The sequence below is a fragment of the Cyprinodon tularosa genome, unplaced genomic scaffold, assembly GCF_016077235.1.
Source record: "Cyprinodon tularosa strain WSP-4 unplaced genomic scaffold, ASM1607723v1 ctg9, whole genome shotgun sequence".
Taxonomy (NCBI): Eukaryota; Metazoa; Chordata; class Actinopteri; order Cyprinodontiformes; family Cyprinodontidae; genus Cyprinodon; species Cyprinodon tularosa.
In genome coordinates, this window is record NW_024039673.1 from 1,599,582 (window position 1) to 1,625,617 (window position 26,036).

General features: G+C 36.6%; 2 protein-coding genes across 2 annotated transcripts; one reads left to right on the forward strand and one right to left on the reverse strand.

The window, feature by feature from the left end:
- Positions 1-2,252: 2,252 nt before the first annotated feature.
- Positions 2,253-12,429, forward strand: LOC119775818 (V-set and immunoglobulin domain-containing protein 10-like 2). Its single transcript, XM_038273904.1, has 12 exons — positions 2,253-2,543; positions 3,424-3,807; positions 4,896-5,171; positions 7,025-7,300; positions 7,797-8,084; positions 8,171-8,428; positions 8,506-8,796; positions 9,458-9,814; positions 10,479-10,601; positions 10,702-10,726; positions 10,812-10,909; positions 12,115-12,429. Exons 1-12 carry the CDS (start codon positions 2,474-2,476, stop codon positions 12,261-12,263), a joined length of 2,595 nt encoding a protein of 864 aa, XP_038129832.1. The 5' UTR covers positions 2,253-2,473; the 3' UTR covers positions 12,264-12,429.
- A 128-nt stretch (positions 12,430-12,557) lies between these two features.
- On the reverse strand, positions 12,558-24,908 carry chek1 (checkpoint kinase 1). Its single transcript, XM_038273905.1, has 14 exons — positions 24,771-24,908; positions 24,513-24,578; positions 23,288-23,402; positions 23,112-23,220; positions 18,768-18,832; positions 18,619-18,688; positions 18,310-18,498; positions 17,617-17,721; positions 16,484-16,567; positions 16,154-16,220; positions 15,904-16,072; positions 15,666-15,797; positions 15,475-15,576; positions 12,558-12,910 (listed from the first exon to the last, which is right to left on the reverse strand). Exons 2-14 carry the CDS (start codon positions 24,575-24,577, stop codon positions 12,815-12,817), a joined length of 1,368 nt encoding a protein of 455 aa, XP_038129833.1. The 5' UTR covers position 24,578; positions 24,771-24,908; the 3' UTR covers positions 12,558-12,814.
- Between the last annotated feature and the right edge of the window lie 1,128 nt (positions 24,909-26,036).

Sequence of the window (26,036 nt, forward strand, 5' to 3'; positions counted from 1 at the left end):
AAACATGCAAAGTTGTGCAACTATAATATATGTATTTCCCACCACAGTAGGGGTGGTAAATATGTTATTTAATCAGATAATATCCAGACTGTCATGTTGTTTATTAATACCAGCCTTACAGGATGTGTGTCAGAACAATAAATGAAAGTGTGAATCAAGCTCAAATCATCGTCAAACAGATAATTCTGCTTATATATGGAATAAATTAACCACAACTTCCATTCAAATATAACATTTCAGTTAAGAAATCTTGAACAAATTTGTGAAACTCAACTAAACTAAACCACTATGTGCAGAAAGAAGAAGGGAAAACATGGTTGAAAACCATAATCAATCAAATGATGCAATAATATCACAGTTTAACACGGATTTTATGTTTGAGGACCAAGGTTTTGTCTTTGGAACATGGTCAAATTAGCTTTTGGCTAATTTAGAACAACTGCAATGTTTTCCAACCAATTCACAATGAAAATCAGACTAAATAAAGTATATTTGACATATTCATGTCAGAAGCTAATACCTTTAGTTAAATGATTCTTTACCATCCCTTCCCTGATTGAGCTAGTAGCTAGCAGACATGAGGACTCCTATTAAATGACTTTTTGGTCATAATTTGTTTATAAAATCATTTCTATTAATCCTGATAGATTGATGGATATATAAATAGATAGACAGATGGAAGAGGTAGGTAGGTACAGAGAGAGACAGAGAGACGGCAGACAAACAGATAGATCAGGGTCATTTATGTCTTTCATCTCTTCCCCCATAACCTTGAATTTAATACATATTACTTAGTATGTAATGAATTAGATCTGATTCTAAACATTTAGTGTCACCGGCACCATCTACGAGCTCCATAATGTTCCTGAACTGCACAAGCAAGGTGTCATGTTCACAAAGATTATGTAAAGGTGAAAAGGACTGGGCAGGGAGACACTGCAATGCACGCTAGTTCATGCACATCTAGCCACAATTCTGTTTGTGAAATATGGAGATTCACTTCAGGCGATTATGTAGCGTAGTAAAGAACAATTTAAATATGTTTAAATATGATGATAAACTTATGAATCTGTTCTTAAAAGGCAAGGCAAGGCAAATTTATTTGTATAGCACAATTCAGTACAAAGACAATGCAAAGTGCTTTACATGTTTAAAATACAGGAAAATAAAACAGAATCAAAGCAAGTAGGAAAAAATTTAATAAAAAAAAATGCAGAAACAAAAAAGAAGATTAAAAACAGTTGGGCTAAAGAAAATAAAAAATTTGAACTAATGATGATTAAAAGAACCAACGCCTTTGTGAGATAGAGGAAAAACAATCCATAATTTATACAAATATTTATACAAATATATTTTCTCTTGTATTCAGCACCCTTTGTACTGATGGTCGTATTAAGATTCACCTTTTAATAAACAACACTATAAAGCAACTCTGAGTAGCTACAGAAATGCACTGATCAGGAAGGACAATCTTTGCCAAAACAGCTCTCAGTTATGCCCTCAACTTATGTGTCCTTTATGTTACAGTAAAAAAACGAAAAACTGTTGCTTTAAGAAAGCCAAATTTTATATATTTAATGTTTTTTTTGTGTGTGTGTGTGTAAATCATGCAAAATGAAGATAAAATATTTAGACAGGGCTCTAGTGAGATGATGTCAAAATTAACATTTTCAGTTTGGATTTTTAACCCTTCCCCCTGGAAATATTATGCCTTAGAAGCCAAAAGGAAGTAGCTGCATCATGCTGTGGGGATGCAGCAAGGACAGGGAAGCTGGTCAGGACTGATGGTAAGACATAGATTTAGCAGAATAAACTGCTGAAAATTATATTCTTAAAAAATGAAAAGAAAAAAAAATAATTAACCCTTGTCCATCTATTGATTTGTACAGTTATCCGCTGCTTTGTGGATGTCTCTCTAGTAATACCTCAATAGAATGCATCAAATTTTGTGATTGATTAGGGGGTTTGAACATTTTCACCAGGCAAAATAATCCAGGAATACAAAGAAAACACTTCCTGTAAATATATTGGGTAAAATGTAATGTTTGTTTATGTGTTGTTAAGTGACACAAGAAAAGGCTCTTTTTATAACCATAGATGTAAGATTTGTATAATTCGGCTCCTGGCTTTGTCTTATTTAAGATGCATGAGTGTATGTGGAAGAGTAACCCTATGAGTTAGTCCTACATAATGCAAGAGTCCAGTATCACAGTGTCATTCTAGCCCCACAGAGAACCACAGGCAGCATGAGAGAAAGGAAAAACACATCAATAATTGAATCCAAATCAGTCCCTTCCTACTCTCAGCCTAATAAAGTCATTGTCCTTCAATTGGACTCTTCAAGACACCAGTAGAGAAGAGCGGCAGACAGCAACGGAGTTTGCAGGTTGTTTTTAAGGGTTATCTTTTTGTTTGAGAGCCTTAGTATTTCTTGGAGTAAAGAGGAAGCTGGACTCAGGCTCATCATGATACCATGGTGGCCAAACTGTTAGGGCTGGCCTTTCTTTATCTCACCGCCAGTCCATTCGCCTTTACTGCTCATGGTAAGAAATCCATCACATTTGGATTTTTATACAAACACAAATGTACTTTTTAAAATGATTTTTAGACAGTTAAAATGTGATGCCTTTACATATAGTTTTACTCATGTCAGAATCAGAATCGGGTTTATTGCCATTGTTAGTGAAGAAGTTCACAACTAGGAATTTTTTGTGGTACAGTCGTGCAACATGAAACATATATGAAATAGTAAATAAAATTATAAAAATCTCTAAAAACACTAGGGTATAAGGCATGCAAAAAATATACTAATATATACACTTAAGATAAAAATATGGATAAATATAAAAAGTAAAATGTACAAGGTAGTGCAAATAGATGTTAATTTGATATTAATGGCATAATTTTTATTATGTTAATTTTTAAGTTTATTTGTTAAGTAACCTATGAAAAATTTGATTCTTATTACATTTTAGTAAATAACATATTTCTAAAGATTGTGAAATAAAAGAAAAACAAAAGCCACTATCCATACTGTAAATCTTACGCTAATCTTACAAAGCTAATCAAACATAGCATTTTTTTTATTGTAATTATATATATATTTCTTTTTATCGCTTTTTATTACTTTCATTACTTTCATTACTTTACTTTCATTTACATTTTAATATAAGCTCTGTTATATTAGTTTTGCTACACGTGCATATGAATAAAACATAGATTGGTTTGGTTTTAGAGAGTTGAATAGTTGAAAGAGCTAAAATATTTTCTTAGTCACATTTGGCAGTAAAGAAAAAGGACATTGTCAACTTGTTTCTGAATCCTGTTCTGTATCGGACCCCTATCGAAACTTGCAGTGTAACCAATCCTGCAGCAGAACACCAGCAGGGTACATGACACCAACGTGTTCTTTCCCCTTTGCAGGCAACCCAGTGTATCCTGTCCCAACTTCATCTGTAAAGATCAATCCAAACTGGGAGGTGGTCTACCAGGACACTGATGTTTATGGTGTGGTGAACAAAGCTGTGATCCTGGAATGTGGCACCACTGTCCCTGATATATACATATGGAGCTTCACCAAGCCTGGCACTGACGCCATCAAAGCAGTGGTCTATAATCTGGGGAAAGGGCCGAGGATTCAGCAGTTTGCTGAAACTCTTGGAAAGTTGACGATCATCTCAAACAGTGCGGCAGTGAGCATCGAGAAGCTGCTTCTGGCTGCTCATGGCCTGTTCACCTGCCAGGCCTTCTACAATATAGATAAAGAGCCTATAGTCTACTATTACTACGTTCATCTCACTGTCAGAGGTACGATTCTCAACTCAAATTACGTTTCTTCGTTAAGCAGTGGTATACGTAACAGGCTCAGTTTTTCTTGTGTACTCTGACACTTCTTCTAGATTATTCTACCAGTTAAATCATCTGTTCAGGTTTATCTATACCCTAAAAAGTTTGTCTAATTGATCTACTAGCAAAATGTGACTTTTTTGACTGAAATCAAGTGATGTGGTTTAAGGATAATTATTTTTCCATGCTGTCCTTTTTTTGTGACTTTTTTTGAAAACACGTCAAAAACATATGAGTGTTTTTGTGATACTATTTTTTTTGTTTTTGTTTGAGGAGAATTCAAAGAGGCAGGGAAATTTTATTTTCCCTCTTTTTTGTCAAAGGTTTCAATATTCAAGCAAATGTTAAGGTCGAACAAAGATGTGCATAGAAAATGCAAAAAGACAAAAAAAACACTATCAGGTAGTTTTAAAGAATTAACAGTGTTTAGGAGAGCCTAACGCATCTTAATTGAAGTTACGTACAGCCATCCCAGAACTTTAATTTTATTTATTTATTTTTGAACAACAAAGATATCTAAGATATAGACTTGCTAGTGTGTTTTGGGTGATTGTCCTGATGCATGAACTTTAAGTTTACAACTTTTGAAAAGGTATGATGGATTCCAAGATGAACTGCCTTTCAATAAGTTTAGCAAATCTGCTTGTGTGATTTGTATTTATCATATCCTTTACAAAAACTTTAAGTCAAAGAAAACATATTGTGAAACAATAATGTGTAATGGTTTTGAACCAAAACAGAGTTTTAGTGGTGATGAAAATGAAGTTTAGAGCTACTTTTTCGTTCAATTTATTTTTTAATTATCAACAGAATAACCAGTTTTTCAGTCAAAACTTAGATATGATCTTTAAATGTTCTGTGAAACATTTCCGGAAACCGTAAATTCTGGTAAAATTGACGTACAAATTCAGACTTTTTATACCATAAAATGAACGAAAAATTACTGCTGAGCATGAAAGGGACAGGATTTATGGACTGCCGGCAAAGTGAAAACACATTGTGATAAAAATGTTCATCTGTATGTCTCCCTGTCTTTTTCTTTGACACAGTCCCTGTCAGTAAGCCTTATCTTTTGCTAAGTGATGTGTCTCCAGTGGAGGGATCCACAATGTGGATGCAATGCAACCTGGAAAATGGGACCGGGCCAATTCAGTATGTATGGCAGCACGAAACGCGCAGCGGTAACATCACAGTTGTTGCCCAGGGCAGCAGCAGCGCCATCAACGTGACAGATATCAACCGAAACCACACTGGCTGGTACCGCTGTGTGGCCACCAATGCTGTCAACAGTGAGAGCTCTAACCGCTTATGGCTGGACACCATATGTGAGTGCTAGAAACTTTCATCTATCATTATAATCATGTTATATTTTATTTAATTCCTATAAAAAGTATCAGCATGTTTGCATTTTCACAATGACAGATATTTTTATGAAATATTTTGCTATATTCTTCAGAATTTTGATATTTTACAGCCACAAACATCAGTGTTTTTTGTTGTTATTTTGTATAATAAATCAACAAAAACTATCATATAATTCCTAATAAGGTAATGAGAAGATGGGCGAAGCCAAAAAGAGGAAATTTATTTTAGGAAGGAATCCTGGTAGAGCCTGTAAAAGCCTTTGGGTTGGTGGGATAGTTAACCTCCCTGCAAAATAATGACCCCTTTACATGTGACCAGAGCTACAAAGGAATGTGATCAGGGTTACTCATATCTGCTCCTTCATGTTCAGTGTCCTGTATATTTTAGATGTGTCTGTGCTTCAACACACCTGAGTCAAATAATCAGGTTAAGACTAAAAGACTAAGAACTTTAACTTAATGCTAAGAAGGTAAATCAGCAATTTGATTCTGGTGTGTAAGCAGAGACACATCTAAAAGAAGCAGAACGCCAGACTTCGAGGACTTTAATTGAGGAACCCTGGTTTAGATCAAAGCAAGGTCTTGAATAAAAAACGTCCTAGTCAAAGTACAGATGTCATTGATGAATTTTCCCTGAGTTTGAAGACAAAAATATAAGGGTAAACATTCTGCCACGACACATAAGGCTAGTAAAGGTTTACCCTAAGAATTCAGAGGTGGTATTGCATTTAGAGGATTCTATAAAGTAAAGACTCAGAGTGGAAGCTGAAAACAAATTTTAGACCCAATTTTCAAATTATAATTTGAAAGCAGTTGTTTCTTTTTTGTAATCAATTGCTTTAAAATCTGGTTGCAGGGCAGCTGGAAATACTTTTAAACAAGGAATGCTGTGAAATAGTTTTTGTTTTTTTCCGAACAAAAGACCTATGAGCCTATAGGCCTATTTAAAACATAATAAAATTAAATAAGTAAATAGATTGAGATTCACTACTTCATTGTCATATACACTTCAGTGGACGCAACCAGGGTCTTTAACACACAGACATCAGTTTTCAGGTGAATATATGCACTATTAATTAAACTTCACAATAAGACTGTGACAATGTAGAAATTTGGTCAACTGACTGGAACCTGAGTCACTGTGTTTATGTCACAAGTGACTCTATTAGCTCCAAAATCCTTTTACACAAACCGTAAAGAATTAATTATATTATTATACTATTTGCACTTTATTGAACAGTTCTCCATTACTCAAAGAAAACAACAAAATAACACTCTAAGATATGAGAGTGCACAGCGGCACTGTGCTCTTACTTTGAGCTACAGGCAGGCTGGCCTGCCTGGTTATAGGTGTCTAAATGTTGAGGTGCAATCTGAGGTCATGAAGTCAAAGTATCTCATAAGCGGAAAAAACCGAAATGCGTTTCTGTGCCGTATTTCCTCCTCGTTTCTGTCATTAGACTATGTAAATTTACTAGTCTGCGCCAGCAAAAGGGATACCACGCTCTAGCTTGCTTGACCTTGCCATGACAATGTACTTCCATGAACTTGTGTTGATTAGGCTTCAAAAAAATAAAAAAAAGTAAAAATCATTTCCCAAAATATTCATAAGAAATGTATAAATTGTGCAAAGTATTTTAAATAAATTTTATAATCTCCCTCTTAACCTCCCCACACCCCCAGCACCCTCACTTCCCGCGGCTATGTGTGGTTGTAGCCTGCCACTATGTGAAGGATTTGTGCAAGATAGTTACTGCGTGTACTCTGCATCTGGGCCTTTGTCTCTTAGATGCATGTATGTTTCTCCCTCATAGTTGGTCCAGACATTCCCCGGATAGATGTAACCCCGTACAGTATAACAGAGCGGGGTTACTCAGCACTGGAGAGAGAGACTGTTTCATTGATGTGTCAAGCCCAGTCCAACCCTGCCAGCCAGTACGTTTGGTTCTACAACAACTCCCAGGTGTACAGCGGGCCGCAGTTCACCATCACCAAGGTTCTTCGCATGCACACAGGAGATTATGCCTGCTTGGCCCAGAACACATACCTGAACACCCGCTCCAAAAAAACCATCAGCCTGACTGTCTACTGTGAGTTTGGCCTCAATGAATGATGTTAATAACCACAAAGCTCTTTTGTCCATCCTGTATTTTTCAATTCCAGAATGTTTCTTCTGTCTTGGTACCATAAAAGGCAGAACTAGAGATGGGGTCTTTCCTCCTTTGCCTTAACCTCTGTTTTTTCATTTTCAAACAATAAGTATTTTCTCTCTTTCTGCATCTTTACACAATTTATTATTACAGTCTTACTCAATCAGACTTCAAGTCAAACACACAATCCATCATGAATACACAAAACAGAAAACAAGTCCGTCGGATTCATTGAAATGGAGTGAGATTCTGATGGCACTCTGATGGATGGTACCCTTTGGCAAGTATAGGTAGAACATGGAGGTTACATCTTGTCATTTACTCTGCTTTTTAATTATCATAAAATTAAATACCCAGCATCTAAAGAATGTTTCTTAGTGAATTCATCTCCACTTCGAACATCACTTCGTGGCCACTCTATGTCTCATTCCTGCAGACCCTCCTGATGGCTCCCCCTCATGCTCTGTGGAGCCAGCTCTGAATCATACCGCTCTAAAGCTGCTCTGCACCTGGCCTGGTGGGTTCCCCTCCCCGTCACTGGACTGGACTGGGGACCTGGAAAATGCTAGAAAAATCCAGGCTGACACTGAACAGCAATCTAATGTACAAAGTGGCACTGCAATCCTTCTACCCTCCGGGAACTTGACTTCTAACAACACCTTGTTCAGATGTATGGGCTCCCATCCTACCCTAAAACAATCCACAGAGTGTGGCACACGCACATGTGAGTACAAAAAGAATCCAGCAGATGATACATCAAATTGTTGCTCAGTTGATTGTCCATTTTCTATCTCTGTACCTCTCTTACAGATATTCCCCCTGCAGAACCAGTATGTTTTGCCTTTGTCACAAACAATCAGCAATATCTTATGCTGTCCTGCTCCTGGGATGGAGGGGCCCCAAAGGCCTTAGTGTGGTGGGAGGGACCAGGGGGCCAAAGCAAAGGAGGACAAGAAAACTCCAATATTCTAGTCCTTCGTTATGGAACTGCACGAAGTGGGAAACCGTATACCTGTTATGCTAAACACCCACTTCTGATGGAAGCAAAGAGCTGCAGGCTCACATTGGGTCAGTTCTTATCGTCACTGTACAAAATCAAAAATAATGATTCTATCTTTCTAATGCTTCATGCCTTTATTTTCTAGAGGCCCCTGTGTTGCTGACGCAGCGCAGAGTCGTGTCAGTGTACGAGGGGAGCGACGTGCAGCTCACCTGCAATCTAAGAGCCAATTACCTTCCAGCCAAAGAAATTACTTGGTTCAACAATCAAGGCATAGATGTCAGAGACACCCCTAAGTATATGCTGCTCCGGACGACCGGCTGGGCCAACCTGACAGTGAGAGACGCAGACGAGATGCAGGACAGCGGAGAGTATAGATGCTCCACTTCAAACGCAGTGGGAGGCGCTGAAATCAATGTAACTCTGGTGGTCAAGAGTAAGAATTGGATTTTAACTTTCCTTCGAGCACCATAACTTACTCAGGCACTCTCAATCTGAGCTAAATTTGTCACTTTCATACAGTTTTTATTTCTGAAAGCCTTCAGCTGATCCAGCAAAAGTTCTCATGAAAATAAAAAAAACAGATCATATTTCTCCTTTCCTAGCATCTCTCCAATGGCTTGCAGGTAAATCTAGAATAGAATTTAAAATCCCCATCACATATAATGCCCTAAATAACCAAGCTCTTCTTATATCAGAAATCTGATCATTTCTTATGTTCCTAACAGAGCACATGGCTCTTATCTGCAGGTTTTTTAGTTGTTCCTAAAATTTCTAAAAGTATAATGAGAGGCAGATCTTTTAGTTATCATCTACCGTAGAACCAACTACCAGTTTTAGTCTGTGAGGCAGACACCTTGTCTATTTCTAAGGCAAGGCCTAAAATGTTCCTTTTTGATAAAGCTAGATTTTCTTAGGTTATCCTGAGCTATCTCTATAGTTATGCTGCTATAGACTTAGACTCCTGGAGGACATAGGGATCACTTTTCATAATTCTGCTTCATTCTATCTCTATTTTCCCATTCTGCAGTATTTGTTAAGTTCCAAACATTACTTTATGTTTCCTCTGCTTTATCTTGTTGTTTTATTTTTGTCAGAGCATCCTATGCCACCCAATGCAACCCTGATTAGAGCAACATACAACAGCCCAAAGCGTACCGAGGTGGAGCTGGAGTGGCAGCTAGATGGTGTGGAGGAGAAAGGAGGTTGGACTGGATTCCATCTGGAGCACCAGTGGGTATCTGAGCGACCAAACAGAAGAGGAAGCAGCAACGAATCCCAGCTGAGGATGGAAGAGAGGATTGGTCCCCAAGACTGGCAGCGCACCATCATCCAGGAACCAGATGCAAGGAGTCACACAGTAAGAGGACTGACTCCAACTGTTACCTACCAGTTCCGCATAATACCCATCAACCATCGCACGATTGGACACCCCTCTCCAACAAAAACTCCAGGTACAATAAGCACACTCTTAAAAAGGAAGCATACAAACAAGATTTTTAAAAAGTGTATAAATGCTAATCTCATTAGGCAATGCACATGTTAAATAGGACCTGGTAATATCTTTAAACTGTGAACATGAGAGTTTTGTGCGATGGCAGTTCTGATTACCTTATTAACATTTTTTTTCCTTTTTATCCTCTTAGGTGAAAGACACACATCCCAAAAAAACAAATCCACATATTAACACATGAGACTAACACATTCATTGAGCTTCTATCTTTTTCTGTTTCCTTTTCTCTAATCTCTAAACTGTTTAAAATCTGACTCCATTTAGTTCTAATACAATATTAAAGGCATTTTTCCATTTAAAAATGCTGTTATACTGTATATATTTTGAAAAGTCTAACTTGGTTAATTAACTGACTTAAGATCGAAGGGTTTGTTAAGTCAGACATCAGAGATGGATTATACATGTTAATGGAAATATCAAATAACTATAGGGGAATTTTTCCTAATTAAATTCCAAGTAATGTATTGTAACATTTATGGTGTATCTGCAGCCCATACTGTTAAGAAAGAACTCTTACAGGAAATAATTGTCAGGGTGAAGTGCTCTTTTTGTTTTTTATTTCTAAGGTGTACTATTTTGCAATGTGTAACTTTGGTGTATTGCAGCGGAACCGCGCCACAACATGTACCCAGCTGTGATTGGGGCGGGTATAGGCGGAATGCTCTTTGCAGCCATTCTCACAGTCCTGCTACTAATTTTCATAATTCGCAACCGCCACAACAATCCCAGTGAGTCCTTCACAGCAGTAGCAACATTTTGCAAATGTAAACTATGAAGATGAAGCTACCGAAACTTTTCGCGGTATTAATAATGTGTTTGTTTCACCAGGACTGCATGACATGCTGTTTGGCTTGTGAGTATCTGAGTGTTCCTACTTGCTATATCCTAAGAGGCTGATTATCAAAGCAAATAATCCATGTTTTACTTTCTATTTATAGACAGCACAGCCAGTCAAGAGAGAACATTAATTTTCCAGAGGATGAAATGTTCAGAGGGTCAGAGGGAATAGAGGACATTGGTGGATCATCCAGCCCAGGCAAGAAAAACTTGCTTAAAAAATAATTAATTTTCCCTTCTTTTAATAGCAACATCACATTTTGCAAGTCTGTTATTTATTTTTTATTTTTTTTATAATTAAGGAATACAAAGATTTTTTTAACAATTGTAGAAGTATCAAAAATCAAACTATCAAACATCAACCTAAAATAAAAACGATTATTAAATATGCTTGGATCACATCCAAGTAATTTAGGAATAGGGATGAATGAGTGTAAGAGCTGATAGGCTTTCATGTATAAATTAAAACCTTTCACCAAATTACAAAACCGATGTATACATCGTTTTGTAATTTGCGGCATGGTGTTTCAATATAGTTTTATTTATTTTTTTTTCCTGCATTTTATAATGAACAAAAACCTTTGCAGATGTTTCACATGGCAAGACCACAAACCAGATATATTACACACATGCGCCATGAGTAAACAGGGAAGTAATAAAGACTATTTGTACCTCATCAGTAAGCCTTGAAGTACAGAAGAATTAAGTTAACTACCCATTTATTCAAGTCGGTGTGGCTTAAATGGAAAGGTGAATGTATTAATGAGGAGCCAGGAAACACCTCAGAGGACAGTGGACCCAGAGGATCTGAGTTGGGAAACATTGGTCTTAAGTGCATTTTTTGCTCTACACAAGGAGCAGCTATTACGTAGTTGATCTGTTTCAATAAGCTATTAATTATTCCAAAATGCTTTGCACTTATTCAGTCCCAAGCATTAAATCAGACTCCAAAAAAATGTAATTCTCTATGTGAGGGATTGGCAGACAGCAACAAAATGCAAGTATCGTCGCCACATGCCCATCCAAGCGGAGCATGTCCTGCACGCCAAAGGTTCGATGCAATCAGATGGTTTTCTTATAGGAACCTTTTGCCAATCTGAGCGTAGGATATGACTAAGAGTGTAAAGTTGCTCTGAGATGAGATGTGTTGTGAAATGGTGCTTTGTAAAATTTAAAGGATTTTAAACTGAAACATAAGAAAGCAAGCTGACATTAAAACCCTTAATTAACCAATTGTCAGTTCTTTGCAGGCAAAGTAGAAGCTGAACAGATATTAGCAGATATAAGTTTATTTAGGATGAAATAATAAAAGTATTTTTGATTATGGATCAAATGTTTGATATCAATACTTCTGCTGATTTTGGCTCCCATCTGTGCTGAAGGCAAAACTTGGGTCTCTTGCAGGCCCTGCTGTGTCTATACCCAGGGCATCCTCACCCCTCACCACCTCACACCTGAGTGCCACTCCCACCCCTAGCAGCCAAGCGCCTCCCCCTGGAGAGGATAACGAGCCTGTCAGCGTCACAATTACGGTCAAGGCAACTGGATCCTAAAATAAATCACCAGCATGTCAACTGCGTTTCAAACTGGAGCTCCTGTATATAGTTTAGTGAACCTAAAGCAAAATTTAGATGTTCTTGTAAAAAGATCCTTCACAGATGTCATTCCAAGCTAGCTGAACAGATAAAAGATGTATAATTTGTGTTTTGTATTTATATTTTATTTAACTTTGTGACTCCTTCTTCATTTCATAATTTAACCGCAAATAAATGTATCAATAGAATAAAAATCTGTACTTATTCAACTATTCCAGTATGATATGCTTATCATAAAAGAACACAGCAAAAAAGGTTTTATTAATTTATTCATCTTTGAACTTTAAGATTGAAACATCGGAACTCTACAGTCTTTACAAACAGTATTGTTGAAAATCATGACTGATACTAGAACCAACATATCACTACACAGAAGGTATGACCTACCCTCAAGACTTGCTTTTTTATGTCCAGATGAGATAACAAAGACAAATGTTAACAAAAACATGTAAATATATACAGTTTGCTTCTCTATGATGGTCTGTGTTTTCTCTGTGGAAGTTTTTTTTTTATGGCATGGGAAATAAAATCTTCGGGGAGCAGACCACCTCGCCGAGCTTCTGCTTGATCTTCACAAAGAGACGCTTGAACTCCAAACCGTCACCCTGAAAAAGGCAGAAACTTTAGCATAGCAATATTTCAGTTCTTCTTTTATACCCTAATACTTCTTTTGTGGCCCATAACAGTTAAAACATCAAAGGAATTTTAACTTTCTATCTGACCTTGTTCCAGAGATGTAAAATAGATAATAGGACTGAGGCAATAAATCAGATTTTATTGAATGATTAAATTTACCATGAATAGAGATCTTTTTGTAGAAAAAAAAAAAGAATCAGTATTTTTATTTACATTTTTGAAAAAAGTTTCTTTTTTTCTATGTAATCTCTGGGCTTCCGTAGTTCTGACTGAGGCCAGCCCGTTACGTTTTGTTCTTAGATGTATACTAATTTAAAACTGTTAAACTAGCCTAATTTGTAATGCCACTAGTTGCAAACATATTGTTTTTTTTTTATGATGACAGGATCCGACAGCTTTTTTTCCAAGCATGTTTTAAAGCTTGTATCTAGTCGTACTTTGAATTCAGGTAATCTCCCAGAAAGGATGATTGACATTAAAGCAACTTAAAAAAAAAAATTCCTGTGATTTGTGGTTTTTTTTGTATCAAAGGGGCAAGTAGTAATTCTTTAAGAATTCTCAAAGAATTGATATGAAAATTGATTCAGAATCATATAATTCTTTTTCTTAATTCATCCTTAATTTCTAAAAGTTGAGGTGCTGTTAAAAACGTTATTTTACTAAACCTCCAAAGTGAGTTTTACAGTTTTCTTCTAAATTTTCCATTAACAATGCTTTAGTTAGATGGAGGACTGAGAGGCACTTTAAACCGATAAAAAACTGGCATAGTTTCTTCTAGTGAAAATAGAATACCTTTTTGTATTTTAGTGACTTATAAAATATATTTTTTTAAATGCTACAAACATTAAAGCACAGATACAATATGTTGATAAAATACAATATGTTTTATTTACAACACAGGAGTATAGAACTAGCCTAGACTAGGCCTGCGTGATTTTGCCAAAAATTCAAAGTGCATTTATTTTTAACCAAAACTGTGTTTTTATGTTATTGTACAGTGAGCCCTCGTTTTTCGCAGGGGTTACTTTCCCAAAAGAACCAGTGATAGGGCAAATCTGTGAAACTAAAACTTAATTTTTTTTACAATTATTATTAACACTCTACAGCTCTACAGTATTGTTCACCAATGCTTCTGCATTAGCAAGCGCTAGGTTCTCTGTGAGCATCACTTGTTGATGGCCCAGGATCAGCATCCTCCTCCACTTCCCCATCATGTCTCTGTCAGTTTGATTGTGTTCTAGCGTTTGTGCAGAAAACGTTGGTATCCAGCGTATTGTTGTTTTTCAGCAGAAAGCTAATGCAGACTCCATCCTTACCATGATCTCGTTGCAGACAGTTGCAACCCTTTTTGCATTCTTGTTCAAACTTATTGCTGTTGTCATCCCTATGTTATTTTCCTCCTTCTTTATGGAACGAACGGAAGATTAATTAGTAACGTAACGGCCAACTACAGCCGCATAGCTTCTACCCTCCTTTAGTATGTCCAGAAGTTTAACCTTACTGTGATAGTTAGTATCTCCCTCTGCCTTTTTGGCCTGTCTGCAAGTGTCTTTGTCAGTGCAGAATGTTTAATCAACATTATGGGTTTTGTAGAAAATTTTGCAAACTTAAATTTGGCAAGCTTTGTTACGTACATGTAGATCAAAATATTAAACCATAATGTTACTGACACACAAATAGAGAAGAAGCGTGGAGACTGTTTAGCCAATCAGAATGCAGAACAAACTGCAAAATGTAAATCTACAGCCAACAAATACAACTGATAGTTAAACGTGTTTGTAAACAAGATCTAAATTAGGGCTGGAAATCGCAATTATTTTGATAATCCATTAATCTATCGATCATTTTTTTTACATTAATCAATTAATGATCAGATAGTAAAAGGTTCCTTAAAGAATATTTTATGCAGAATAAAAACAGGTAAGACTAAAACTTTTCAACTTATGGAGTTCTTCATAGAGTATATTTACAGAATTTTTTTTAATATTAAATGCAAGAATTGATTTTTTTTCACAATTTTGTAGATTTACTGCTCTAAGTAGGTTGCTCTGTCAGCCAGAGACATGTTTAAGAGTCTCTATACTCCAGTTAACACTGGATTACTAAATTAGTTGACGACTATTTTAATAACTGATAATCACGATTAATCTGAATAATTGTTTCAGCCCAAATCTAAATACAAATTGAATTTTTTTTTTTTTTTTTTTTATCATTATGAATATTTTGATTCATAGGGATAGTTTGTTTAGAACATAAGTCCTTGTTGGACATAAATTGCACACAGGTCTATTCATTTAACAGTTTTGCTGGTACTTCATCCCATGGAGAGATTCCTCAATGTTTAAGGTAGTGATTATACCTGGGGCTGCACACAGTCACCTTTCTTTAAACCAAAGCACTACCAGATGATGGACAAACGTTTATTAAAAAAAACGTAAAAAAAACAAAAAACAGAATGACAATTTTCTATATTTCTGTTTCTGCCCTTTTTCTGCATTCAAACGATAAACCAATCAGAAATGCAACAACTTACCTTAGACAGCCTGAAATCCAGCAAAACTTGCTGGTTCATCTGAAGCACAAACACTTTGAAGATTAGCTTGTTGTTACGTTTGTCCAGAGTGCTCACAGTAACCTGAAGAAGAGGAGGAACTTCATGTAGATAAAAACTGGATATAGTGAAAGCGCTTCTTAATCATCATTACTTTGGCTCAGCCGGCTTACCTGTTGGGTGCAGGTGAGTTTGAAGGTGAGCGCCATTCCGTCACAGACGTCTTTCAGGGCAGATAAGGAGGCATCAGCGTTAACGTTGGTAAAGAAGCGAGTCATTCTCCGGACTAATCTTTGCCATGGCGACTATTTACAGAGACAAACACAAAGGGAGAGCGTTTAAAACACGATAGAGGAATGATATCTGCTTTGGATGCCCTTGGATTCCTGCAGTAGTGAGTTTGTGAATTACCTGGCTGGCTCCAGGCGTGCACAGCAGCTGACTCCCCAGTAACATGTGCTCAGGTTTGGTCGGCTGGGAGAAGCTGACCTGTCCTTCAGTTGGGCTGATTACCAACATGGCCTTCCACCCTCCTGGAGCAATATCAGGCTGCGAGCTGGAAATCTGCATCCTGTCATCACTACAGACAGAAAAAGATCACTTTACTTTAGATTTCGGCTCAAATTGCACCAAAAACATCCCACAGGACCAAGGTTGTCACCTCTTCTGCCGAGATTTCAGCTCCAAATCTTTTCGAGGAACTTTATTCGGTCCTGATTCCTGACAACCTACAGAGACCAACAAGCAGCAATCAGCCACGTGAAAGAAAGAAAATAAGATATATGATGGAGTAATACATCTGTTAAAAGAAACTGCAATTTCTCAATGAGAGAAAAGACAAAAAAAGTAAAAACCAAAGAAATGAAAACTTGTTATGATTGTATAATTAACATGTTTTACCCGCATGTCTATAAACATCAACACAAAGTAAGGAGGTCTTTTGAAAATGATGTTAAAACTAATCCCAGATGTAGCGAGTTATCAGGCTTGCCTTCTGTAAACCAGCGGTCCTTCTTTATCTCGGCAAGCGTCAGTCTTGCATCAACATGGGGAAGCAGCAACTTGGACAAAAAACCTAAGAATCCATGAAAAAAAAAAAAAAAAATTTTTCTAGTACTTAGAAATTACTAGAAAAGAAATTACTAGTAACTAGACATTTAATCCAAATACTTTTATTGTAGATTCTTTTCAGCTGTAACACCACATTAAAGTTAGGAAAGCAGAAGTACAGAAATATGATGATATGAAGAATTTAGGAGGACTTGCTAACTTCTTAAACAATGCATTTACCTGCAGTTTAAAAAATAAAATTGGCATTTAAATACCAAACATTTAGTATTCTGTTTTTATACAAATCTGGAACAAAATCTGTATCTTCTAAACCAACTTAAATAACTCAGAAGATAAAATATCCTAAAAAAGTTTGAACAACTCTGTAATATCCTTATATAGTTATCCAACACAGGTTTTATCTGAGATAACTGATTTTTAGGATAGCTTTTAATGATTGTGAGTTTATGCAGAGGTTATTTCAGAAACCAAACCACTAAACCAACCACTAAATACTAAACCAATAAATAAAATAAAGGAGCCAAGTACGTGAATGTAAAACTTACTTTATATGTCTGAGCTCTTAAATTTAATATTTAAACTATTGTGCAATTTATTTAAACAAATATTCTTATTTTTATGGATCTAAAATGGAATATAATTTCTTTAAGATAACATATGAACCCTCTATTAAACATCAATTAATTTAAGTTTAGCAAACATCCAAACTGAGACATTTTGATTTCATTAAAGCAGGGAGAGATTTCCATTTTCACAGATTATGAGTTATTATCATGGTGGTTATCATGAATGTGACTCTCGACTCATAGAACTCACTAGTAATGTGAATGCACACTGGCAGTTTCAGAGTGAATTGTGGACTTAATAGCTATAACTAATGCAATACCTTTGGTTTATTCTGTCACCTAAAGGGTGAACCGTAATCCTAACAATAATGGATTAGAAACCAAAAAACTAAGTGGATTTAGGATGACCTTGTAAAATGTCTTAAATTTCAGGAGTGACTTCCATATTCTGTGTGGCAGCTGTTTTTAACTAAAGTCTGAGTCTTACTAAGAGGCATCGGCTGGATTTTCTTCCAGGGAGTGAGGTAGGTCTTCTTTTGGAGCCAATCAGAGTATTCCTGACAGCTCTCAGTGGGCTGATCCCAGGGCAGCTCTGGTAAAGCAAGAAAAACAAAATGAAGAAAGGTTTTGCATTTGCAACTCAATAGTATGATGAGGGAAACCCTGCATATCATCTATATCGTGGATGCCTGGCAGGAAAATTGGCTTCTCCAGATTCTCCTTAGGTTTGTGTGCATGCGTGAATGGTTGGTTGTCCTGTTTGTCTCTGTGTTGTCTCTCGCAACACCAGCAGGGAGGAAGCGTGATGAAAAATGGATGGATGGATCAATTATATGACATTTTCAATATATCAGTATACGTTATAGTCTATGATTATAGCGTTTGTAACAGTCTGACGTTCCAAGTTTTGTTTCTTAAAGCAATTATTTATAAAATATTCTAAACATTATTCTTGCCAGTTTTTCCTGTACTCTTATTTTGTATAAATCGAAAACCAAAATGATATCATATTGACAGTACTTAAGAAATATATCATGATATAAGTATTGGCCGTATCATCCAGCCCTAAACAAACCACAGACTTTCTACAACTTTAAGGTATCTGGTTGTACATTTAGAGTGAAATGTTACACCTGAGAAATCAATTATCTTCCAATAATGAGAGTCATCTTTGTCAAACCTCCTGCCAGCATCGCAGTCAGAACTATCCCGCAGGCCCAGATATCTGCAGGTTGCGCTCTGTATTGCTCTTGGCGGAGAAGCTCTGGAGCAACGTAGGGGAGAGTTCCACAGAGTCGATTTAAAAGACGCTCTCGCCCTTTAAAGCGAAACATGGTGGCCAGGCCGAAATCGGTCAGCTTCAGGTTGTCTAAGAGGGAAAAAAACAAAATAAAAGAATTTTATTTTTATATATATATATATATATATATATATATATATATATATACACAAATTGTATAAATACATTTATACAATTTCATATTCCTACCTTTGTCATCCAGCAAAATATTTTCTGGCTTTATGTCTCTATGGGTGATGCCAAGGTTGTGAAGATAATCCTGTAAAGGTGCAACCAAGAAAATAAATAAATATAAAAGCATAAGTTTGGACATGTTAAAACCGTCTGCATAAACTCACCACGGCGGCTATTAGCTGCTGAAAAAATTTATGAGCATCTTTCTCTGGCATCCCAACATCAGGCTCTGAAAATGAAGAAGAAACACCAGATGGCAGAAATGTCTCCAACAAGTTGAACTAAGAAGATTATATTTAAGCAGAAAACGAAAGTGCAGCAAGTGCAGAAGAGATTATTTAAGAAATGCTGAAAGAGTGTTCAAACTCTGTTTAGCTTTTTCCATGTATTTCATGTTATGGTCACAAGTTTTAAAGGATTTATTATGATTTTACGTGCCAGAACACAATAACAAGCAGAAATATAACATGAGAAGTTTACAGTTTTCAAAAACTTCCTTTCAAGTTCTGGATACATTTTTATTACATTCTCCTTTTAGGGCTGTGTTAAAAAATTATTTCCCAAATCTGAATGAATTCTTATATTACTTCCAAAAGATTAAATTACAAAAAGATCCATTTTTAAAAATGCATTTTCCACAGTTCTTACACCTCCCATTAAAAACAATTATTGTAAAGTTTTCTGTTCAGGTAATTAAGGTAATAGCTAAAAAAAATAAAATAAAAAATGTATGACCGCTATTCAATTTGATATCCGAATGAATCAGATCGATCAAAAACAATCTATCCTAGATCTTACAGAGCTGAACTGAAATGAAGGCCTCAAAGAAACACTCATAAACAAACGGCATCATTAGCATTAAGAAACATAGCAGAGATCAACCGATGCAGGTTTTCTAAGGCCAGTGATGATACCGGTTACTTTGAAAACAGGCTAATCAATCCCAATACAAGGTGCCAATTTTTGAAGTCGGTATTGCTTTTTCTTCCTTCATCTACGAGATAAAAATACACAAGTCTCAATTCAAACAAACAAATAATGTAAATAATAAAAATAAAAACTAGTTATGGAGGAAGCGCAGAGCATGTCCTTAGCTGCTGAAGCCACTAATAAATCGGTCGAAGCATGCAGGTATTCGGCAATGCTGAAACGAGAAAAAAAAAAAAAAAAAAAACTATAACCAAAGAATATCGCTGGTCAATGTCACGGTCGACCTTTAAAACCTAGCAGACAATTTCAGAGATACAGATCTGGAAGGTTTAAAGTTTGTTCAAGATTGCCTTTCGACTGTTCCAGTTAAACAGTTCAACTGAAACATCATTAGTTCAACGTTTTGATTTTCTTTAGTCCAACTTTTTTTAATATTCCTTTTTGTTTCTGCGTTTTTTATTATATTTTTTCCCATACTTGCTTCAATTCTGTTTTACTTTCCTATATTCTAATCATGTAAAGCACTTTGCATTGTCTTTGTACTGAATTGTGCTATACCAATACATTTGCTTTGCCTTGCCTAAAGCAGGTTAGTATGGAGGATTCAATGATATGCTCGAATCAGAGATATGCTCACAAACCCGTTGGCTCTGCTTGTAGATTTATTTTCGTTGCTCTCAGACTGGTGTTGATTGTTGCCTGGCAACCTTTCCAGCCAATAGAACAACGGCCTCAGAAAGCGTGAGCTTGTTTTAAACTACTGAGTTTGCCTGAAACTGACAATAAAATTGAGAATTGACCTAAACAAAAAGTCACCATAATAAAATTAGGTGACTTTCTTTGGTGAATTTGTAATCACCCCTCATAGTTGTTTTGGTTTTTATTATGTTTTCCTAATTGTTTTTGTTTTCAGCGTCTTATTTCATTAGAATATATGTTTTAAAGTACTGTATTTTCACGACCATAAGGCGCACCGTACTAAAAGGCGCACTCTCAGTTATGTGTGCCATTTCTGTATTTAACACACACATAAGGCGCACCGGACTATAGGGCGCGTTTTTTATATACAGGTACATGTCCTCTACTACCTTTAAATACCTCTACTGCATATTTAAAAATACAGCGGGCCCAAAACTGAGTATGATTGTGCTTTATTCATGTATTTATTACAAAGTATTAATCAAACTTGGGACCTGGCCGTGAGACAGACACATCGCAGATGACACAGCGCTGTGATCATTCCTATATTAACGTAAAATCCTGAAACTTGCCGACGGAATATGTTCGCTTTTATTACCGGTATCCTGGTGCCTGCAGTTTAAATTATTTAGATGAAAAACACCTGCCAGCCACTGCATGAACCCGGAGGCTACCCAGCCTAGAGGCTGCTGATGAAGGGATTTCGGTTGTCGGTGCACCGCTGGTATGTGGGGGTCTGAGCGCCTCCGACAGAAATAGATAATCTGGATGAACTGACTGCAATTATTAAGTTTTCAGGTGGACTTTCTCACTTAAAAACATATTAAAACTACTTTATTCCCACTGATCACAGCAAATATAGCTGCAAGATTTAGATTATTTAGATGAAAAAACACCTGCCAGTCGCCGCGGTGAAGAGGAGGAGACCCGGCCCAGAGGCTGCTGTTGAATTAAGTTTTCAGGTAGAAAAATAGAGCGGGAGCAAAACTGAGTATGATTGTGCTTTATTCATGTATTTATTACAAAGTATTAATCGAACCCATCAAAGTCATCATCCTCTGTTTCTGAATTAAACAGCTGCACTAAATCAGACATGCCAATTTCCCCTTCTTCGCTGTCAGAGTCACTTTCCGTGCAGGGCGGCTCCTCAGAAATAATGCCGGCTTTTGCAAAAGCTTGAACAACAGAGCCAGCAGACACTTTAGTCCAAGCATCTACAATCCATCCGCAAACGGTGGCGTAACTTGCCCGGCGCTGCCTTCCACTTATCCTGAAACTGTGGTCTCCGTCTGTCATCCATCGCTCCCACGCCGCTCGCAGCCTTACTTTGAACGGCCGCTTCACACTGATGTCGAGCGGTTGAAGTTCCTTTGTCAGACCCCCGAGATAACGGCGAGCACAGCGTTTATTTTTTTTCACCATTTTTTTCACATCGGCTGTGAGATGGGCACGCATGGAGTCACATATTAAAAGCGATGGTGATGCGTGGAAAAAAAACACCTGTTCTCCTCACATACACCTGCCTCAGCCACGCTTTCATCATCTCCTCATCCATCCAGCCCTTTCCATTTGCCTTAATATGTCATCAGAGCGCTGTGTCTGTCTCGCTGTCAGCTCCCAGATCAGCTTCTCTGATTCGTTGATGCGGCGCTTCCAGCAGCAAAACTTCAATTTTTCCATCTCGAGCAGCAGCAGCGGGTTGGCGGCGCGCTCCCGAAGCGCTGCGCCTGCTGCTCAAAACGCGCTGCGGGACCTTTTGCTGCGCCTGTACGCTCGTCAACCGTTGACTTTGCATGTAAACTCGCTGCTTCTGCTGCACCTGCTGCGTCCGGTTCACAGCGAGCGCATTAATTTGTTTCACCATGTTTTTCACATCAGCTGTGAGATGGGCACGCATGGAGTCAGATTAACAGCGATGGTGTGGTGATGAGTGGAAAAAAACACCTGGTCTCCTTACATTCAGCCACTCTTTCATCATCTCCTCAATGAGGTGGTCTCAAAAGTCGCACTTGCAACACACATAGAGCGCACCGCACCAAAGGGCGCACCGCACATTTTGAGGGGAAAAAAAGACGTTTATGTGCGCCTTATAGTCGTGAAAATACGGTAATAGAAAAGTAAGAAGAAAGAAAATAATAAAAGTAATTTTATTAGCAGTAACAAGATTCAGGTGAACTCAGTAGAGGAAAACAAGCGCACGCCGTTTTATTGGCTGGAAGGGTTGCTAGGCGACGATCAAACTCCATTCTGAGAGATAGCAAAAAATCCATGTACGCTTTTAGTAGAACCTAGAGGTAAACCCACTCCTATTTGTGCAATATTATCTCCATGTTCCTCCCATCAATATACATTCAACTTTTAGAGTGACTCATTCAGACGTTGCTCTGATTCATCTGCAGCCGCAGTAAGACGGTTATACAAAGGGGCAGAGTTTTATTATCGGTTAATAAAACTATTTAGGAGTAGTGGCCCACTACACTGAAATACGCTGGCGAGAACCTTGCAGTACACAAAAGTAGAGGGAGACTAAAACACACAAACCTATCAACACGTGGCCAGAGCTTTGAGGGAAACAGCTAACAGACATGTGGCACCTTTGTTGGCAGGGCAAATATGAGTCTTACATACATTCAATCTGGCCTTAATAGTGACGTGAAAACAGGAAACAGATTATGTTCAATGAAAGTTATTAGCAGTCCTGTTACTGACAGTGTACAGGATGCAGAAACATGCTCTAATCAAAGTTTTATTCAGGGAGGCTGGTTAGAAATGCTGGGTGGTGGAACTAAATGTAATTCAAGAAGGAATTGGAGGAAAAAGAAATATGACAAAAAAACACCCTGCAACAACCAGTCCAGAAAGTCAGTGAGTTGCATTACCAATCCGGTCGAACAGCTCTCCCCCGGTGCAGTACTCCAGGAAAAGATAAACAGTTGGTCCCTCTTTCCGATGACCAAAAAATCTCACAATGTTGGGATGGATGAGCATCTAACAGAGAGCAAGTGTTATAAATGGTACCCTGTGAAACTTAAAAGTGCAAAAATAAGCAGCCTACCTTATGGATGCAGACCTCCTTTTTGACATTTTCTGCACATTCTTTAGCCTGAGAGGTATCAATCACCTTCACTGCCACTGCCTCTTCTGTCTGTCTGTTAACCAGCAGCCTCACTCTGACACAATCAGAACACAAACATAGAACCTTAAATACAAAGCACGAAATTACTAGTTACTTGTAGACGATCTGAATGATCTAATGAATCGATCAAGGCATGCAGGTATTGGCCGAGAAATACAAGGAAAAAGAAAAAAGGCTTACACAATATATCCATTTTTTGTGGATGTTTGTTACCTTTTCTCTGACTATTCCCTAAGCTGAGTGTTAATGGTTTTTCAATGCATAATGTACACAACTTTGAGACAATGCAAACAGTTTTTAGCATCGTATATTTTTAGAAAACTACAAAATAAACACAAGGATATTTTGTTTTGCTGAAATCGCCCGAGGGCTCCGTTAAAAGTGGAAATACATTTAAATGTTTTCAATATAGACTAGACAGGGTGGTGATTTGCACAGATTCTAAAGCTGCAATGAAAGCATTCATTCAGGAGGAAATAATAGGAAAGACCTTGTATTAGAAATGAATCAGAGTTTGTTTAGGTTATTTAGGTATGGAATAGATGTTGAGTTCTGTTGGAAATGAAATAGCAAACAAGATAGCTAAAAAGTCTTTAGGAAAGCAGAATACAGATCTGATTCTATTCGGGAAAGGGGAAGGTAAATCATTAATTAAAAAGAAAGAAACAGAATTATGGGGAAACAAATGGGATTAAGATGAGAAAGGAAGATTATACAGGGTTCAAAAATTATGGAGAAAGAAGCAGAAGGGAAGAAATCATTAATACTAGATGAACTGGACATACCTACTTGAATGAGTTTTACTTTGTACTAGGGAAGAGAAATAATGGGGAAATAATTTACAAAGAAAAGGACATATGGATTGTGCTTTGATGGATTGCATTAAATATGCAACAGAGAGAGAGGATGAGGAAAGTAATTATTGGAAAAAGGGGAGGGATCTGAGTATTAAAGGAATTTTAGGGACAGATGGAGATAGGGAAGACTATTTTGTTTTTATTTTTACATAACACTAAAATAAAAAATAGAATATAGTAGGTGGAACTATAGAGCTACACAGTCATGTACAGTAAGTGGCGGTATGCACCTGTAAGTTGTTTGCAATCCGCTAATCTAACAAAGAAGAATGTTTTCTAATTCTTACTCTCCGTAGGCTCCTTCTCCTAGAGTCTGAACGACGTCCCAGTCCTGTACAAAGGCCACCGCCATGCTGCAATAAAGACAGAAACTGATCTGAAACAGGCTGCATAGATCCAACAATCACCAACTGTCTATTTAAACTCTACCATCTAGACTGCAGACGTGCTGGCAAGGATTCTTGACTTACAAATGTCACAATTAATAGATTTGAACACACCTTGAACTTTATTTGAACGCCTAATGTCAGTTTATTAAATCCTACCTGTACAGTCTTGCTCTACAGCAGCCGTTTTCGGACCAGGCGATTCGGTAAAGAATAAACTATCCCTGTCATGTGTCTACGGTAGAAAATACTGACGCAAATTTCGCACGTTGTTGTGTTGCCGGCGTTAACTTCCGCTTCTCTTGCGTCACTTCCGCCAGACGATGTTTTTTTTTTTTTTTTTTTTTTAGCGCCTGTGCTCTGTAACATCGCCATCTGCTGACTGAGAGACTGAGAAATAAATAAAATAAGATAAAATTAGTATTCAGCATTCATAAATGTCTAACGAAATCATAGAAACAAATAAATACAGATAAATAAAGAAATAAAATGAAGTATATACAATTTTTAAATAATACAAAAATTAACAAATATTTATTTATTTGCTTATCAAATGTCTAAAATATATATATATATATATATATATATATATATATATATATATATATATATATATATATATATATATATATATATATATATATTTATGTTTAAATGAAACAAATCAGCAAATGTCAAATTTTAACCTAGAAATGTTTATAACTATAGAAGTATTTCAAATGTCCTTTTGAAAAAAAAACGTAATAACCACTCTTAAGGAGAGAGAGAGTTACATAAACAGGTTAATGAATTTCTTTATGCTGTATTAACATATTTGAATAAATCTAAACATGAATTTTTTTTTTTTTTTTTACTTTATTTATATAACAAACCAATAGTGTACAAAGACTCGTTGAGGTACAAACATTACAACATCGGTAGAGAAAAAAATAGACAGAAACATGGGGCTAAAAACAAGAAGAGATACATGAACAATAAGGCCAATGAATAAATGTAGAGCAAGATTTAAAACAAAAGAAAAGTAGATATACTGGCAGTTACTTTTTTGGCAGAGACAGATTTCAAATTTTTCAATGAGGTGTAATACAATTCAAACTGGTTAAGAAAAAAAATCAAAACAAGGAGTAGAACCTCTCCATTTACAGCAATGTATATGATTTTTTTAAACAAGTAAAACAATGATATAATTAGAATGGATACAATTATCATTTATCTAGTCTTATTAACTTTATTATTACAAAGTTTAAAAAAAAGTTTATAAAGAGATGATACAGATTAGCAGTAGTTACTCTGCTCAATAAATATTTTTTCTATTCAGATGAAAGTGATTTCATTCAAAGTAAAACATAAAAATAAAAAGTATTAAAATAAGGAAAATAATATCCTACTCTTGTTATTGTCCTGATATCTTTATTTTTTTATATT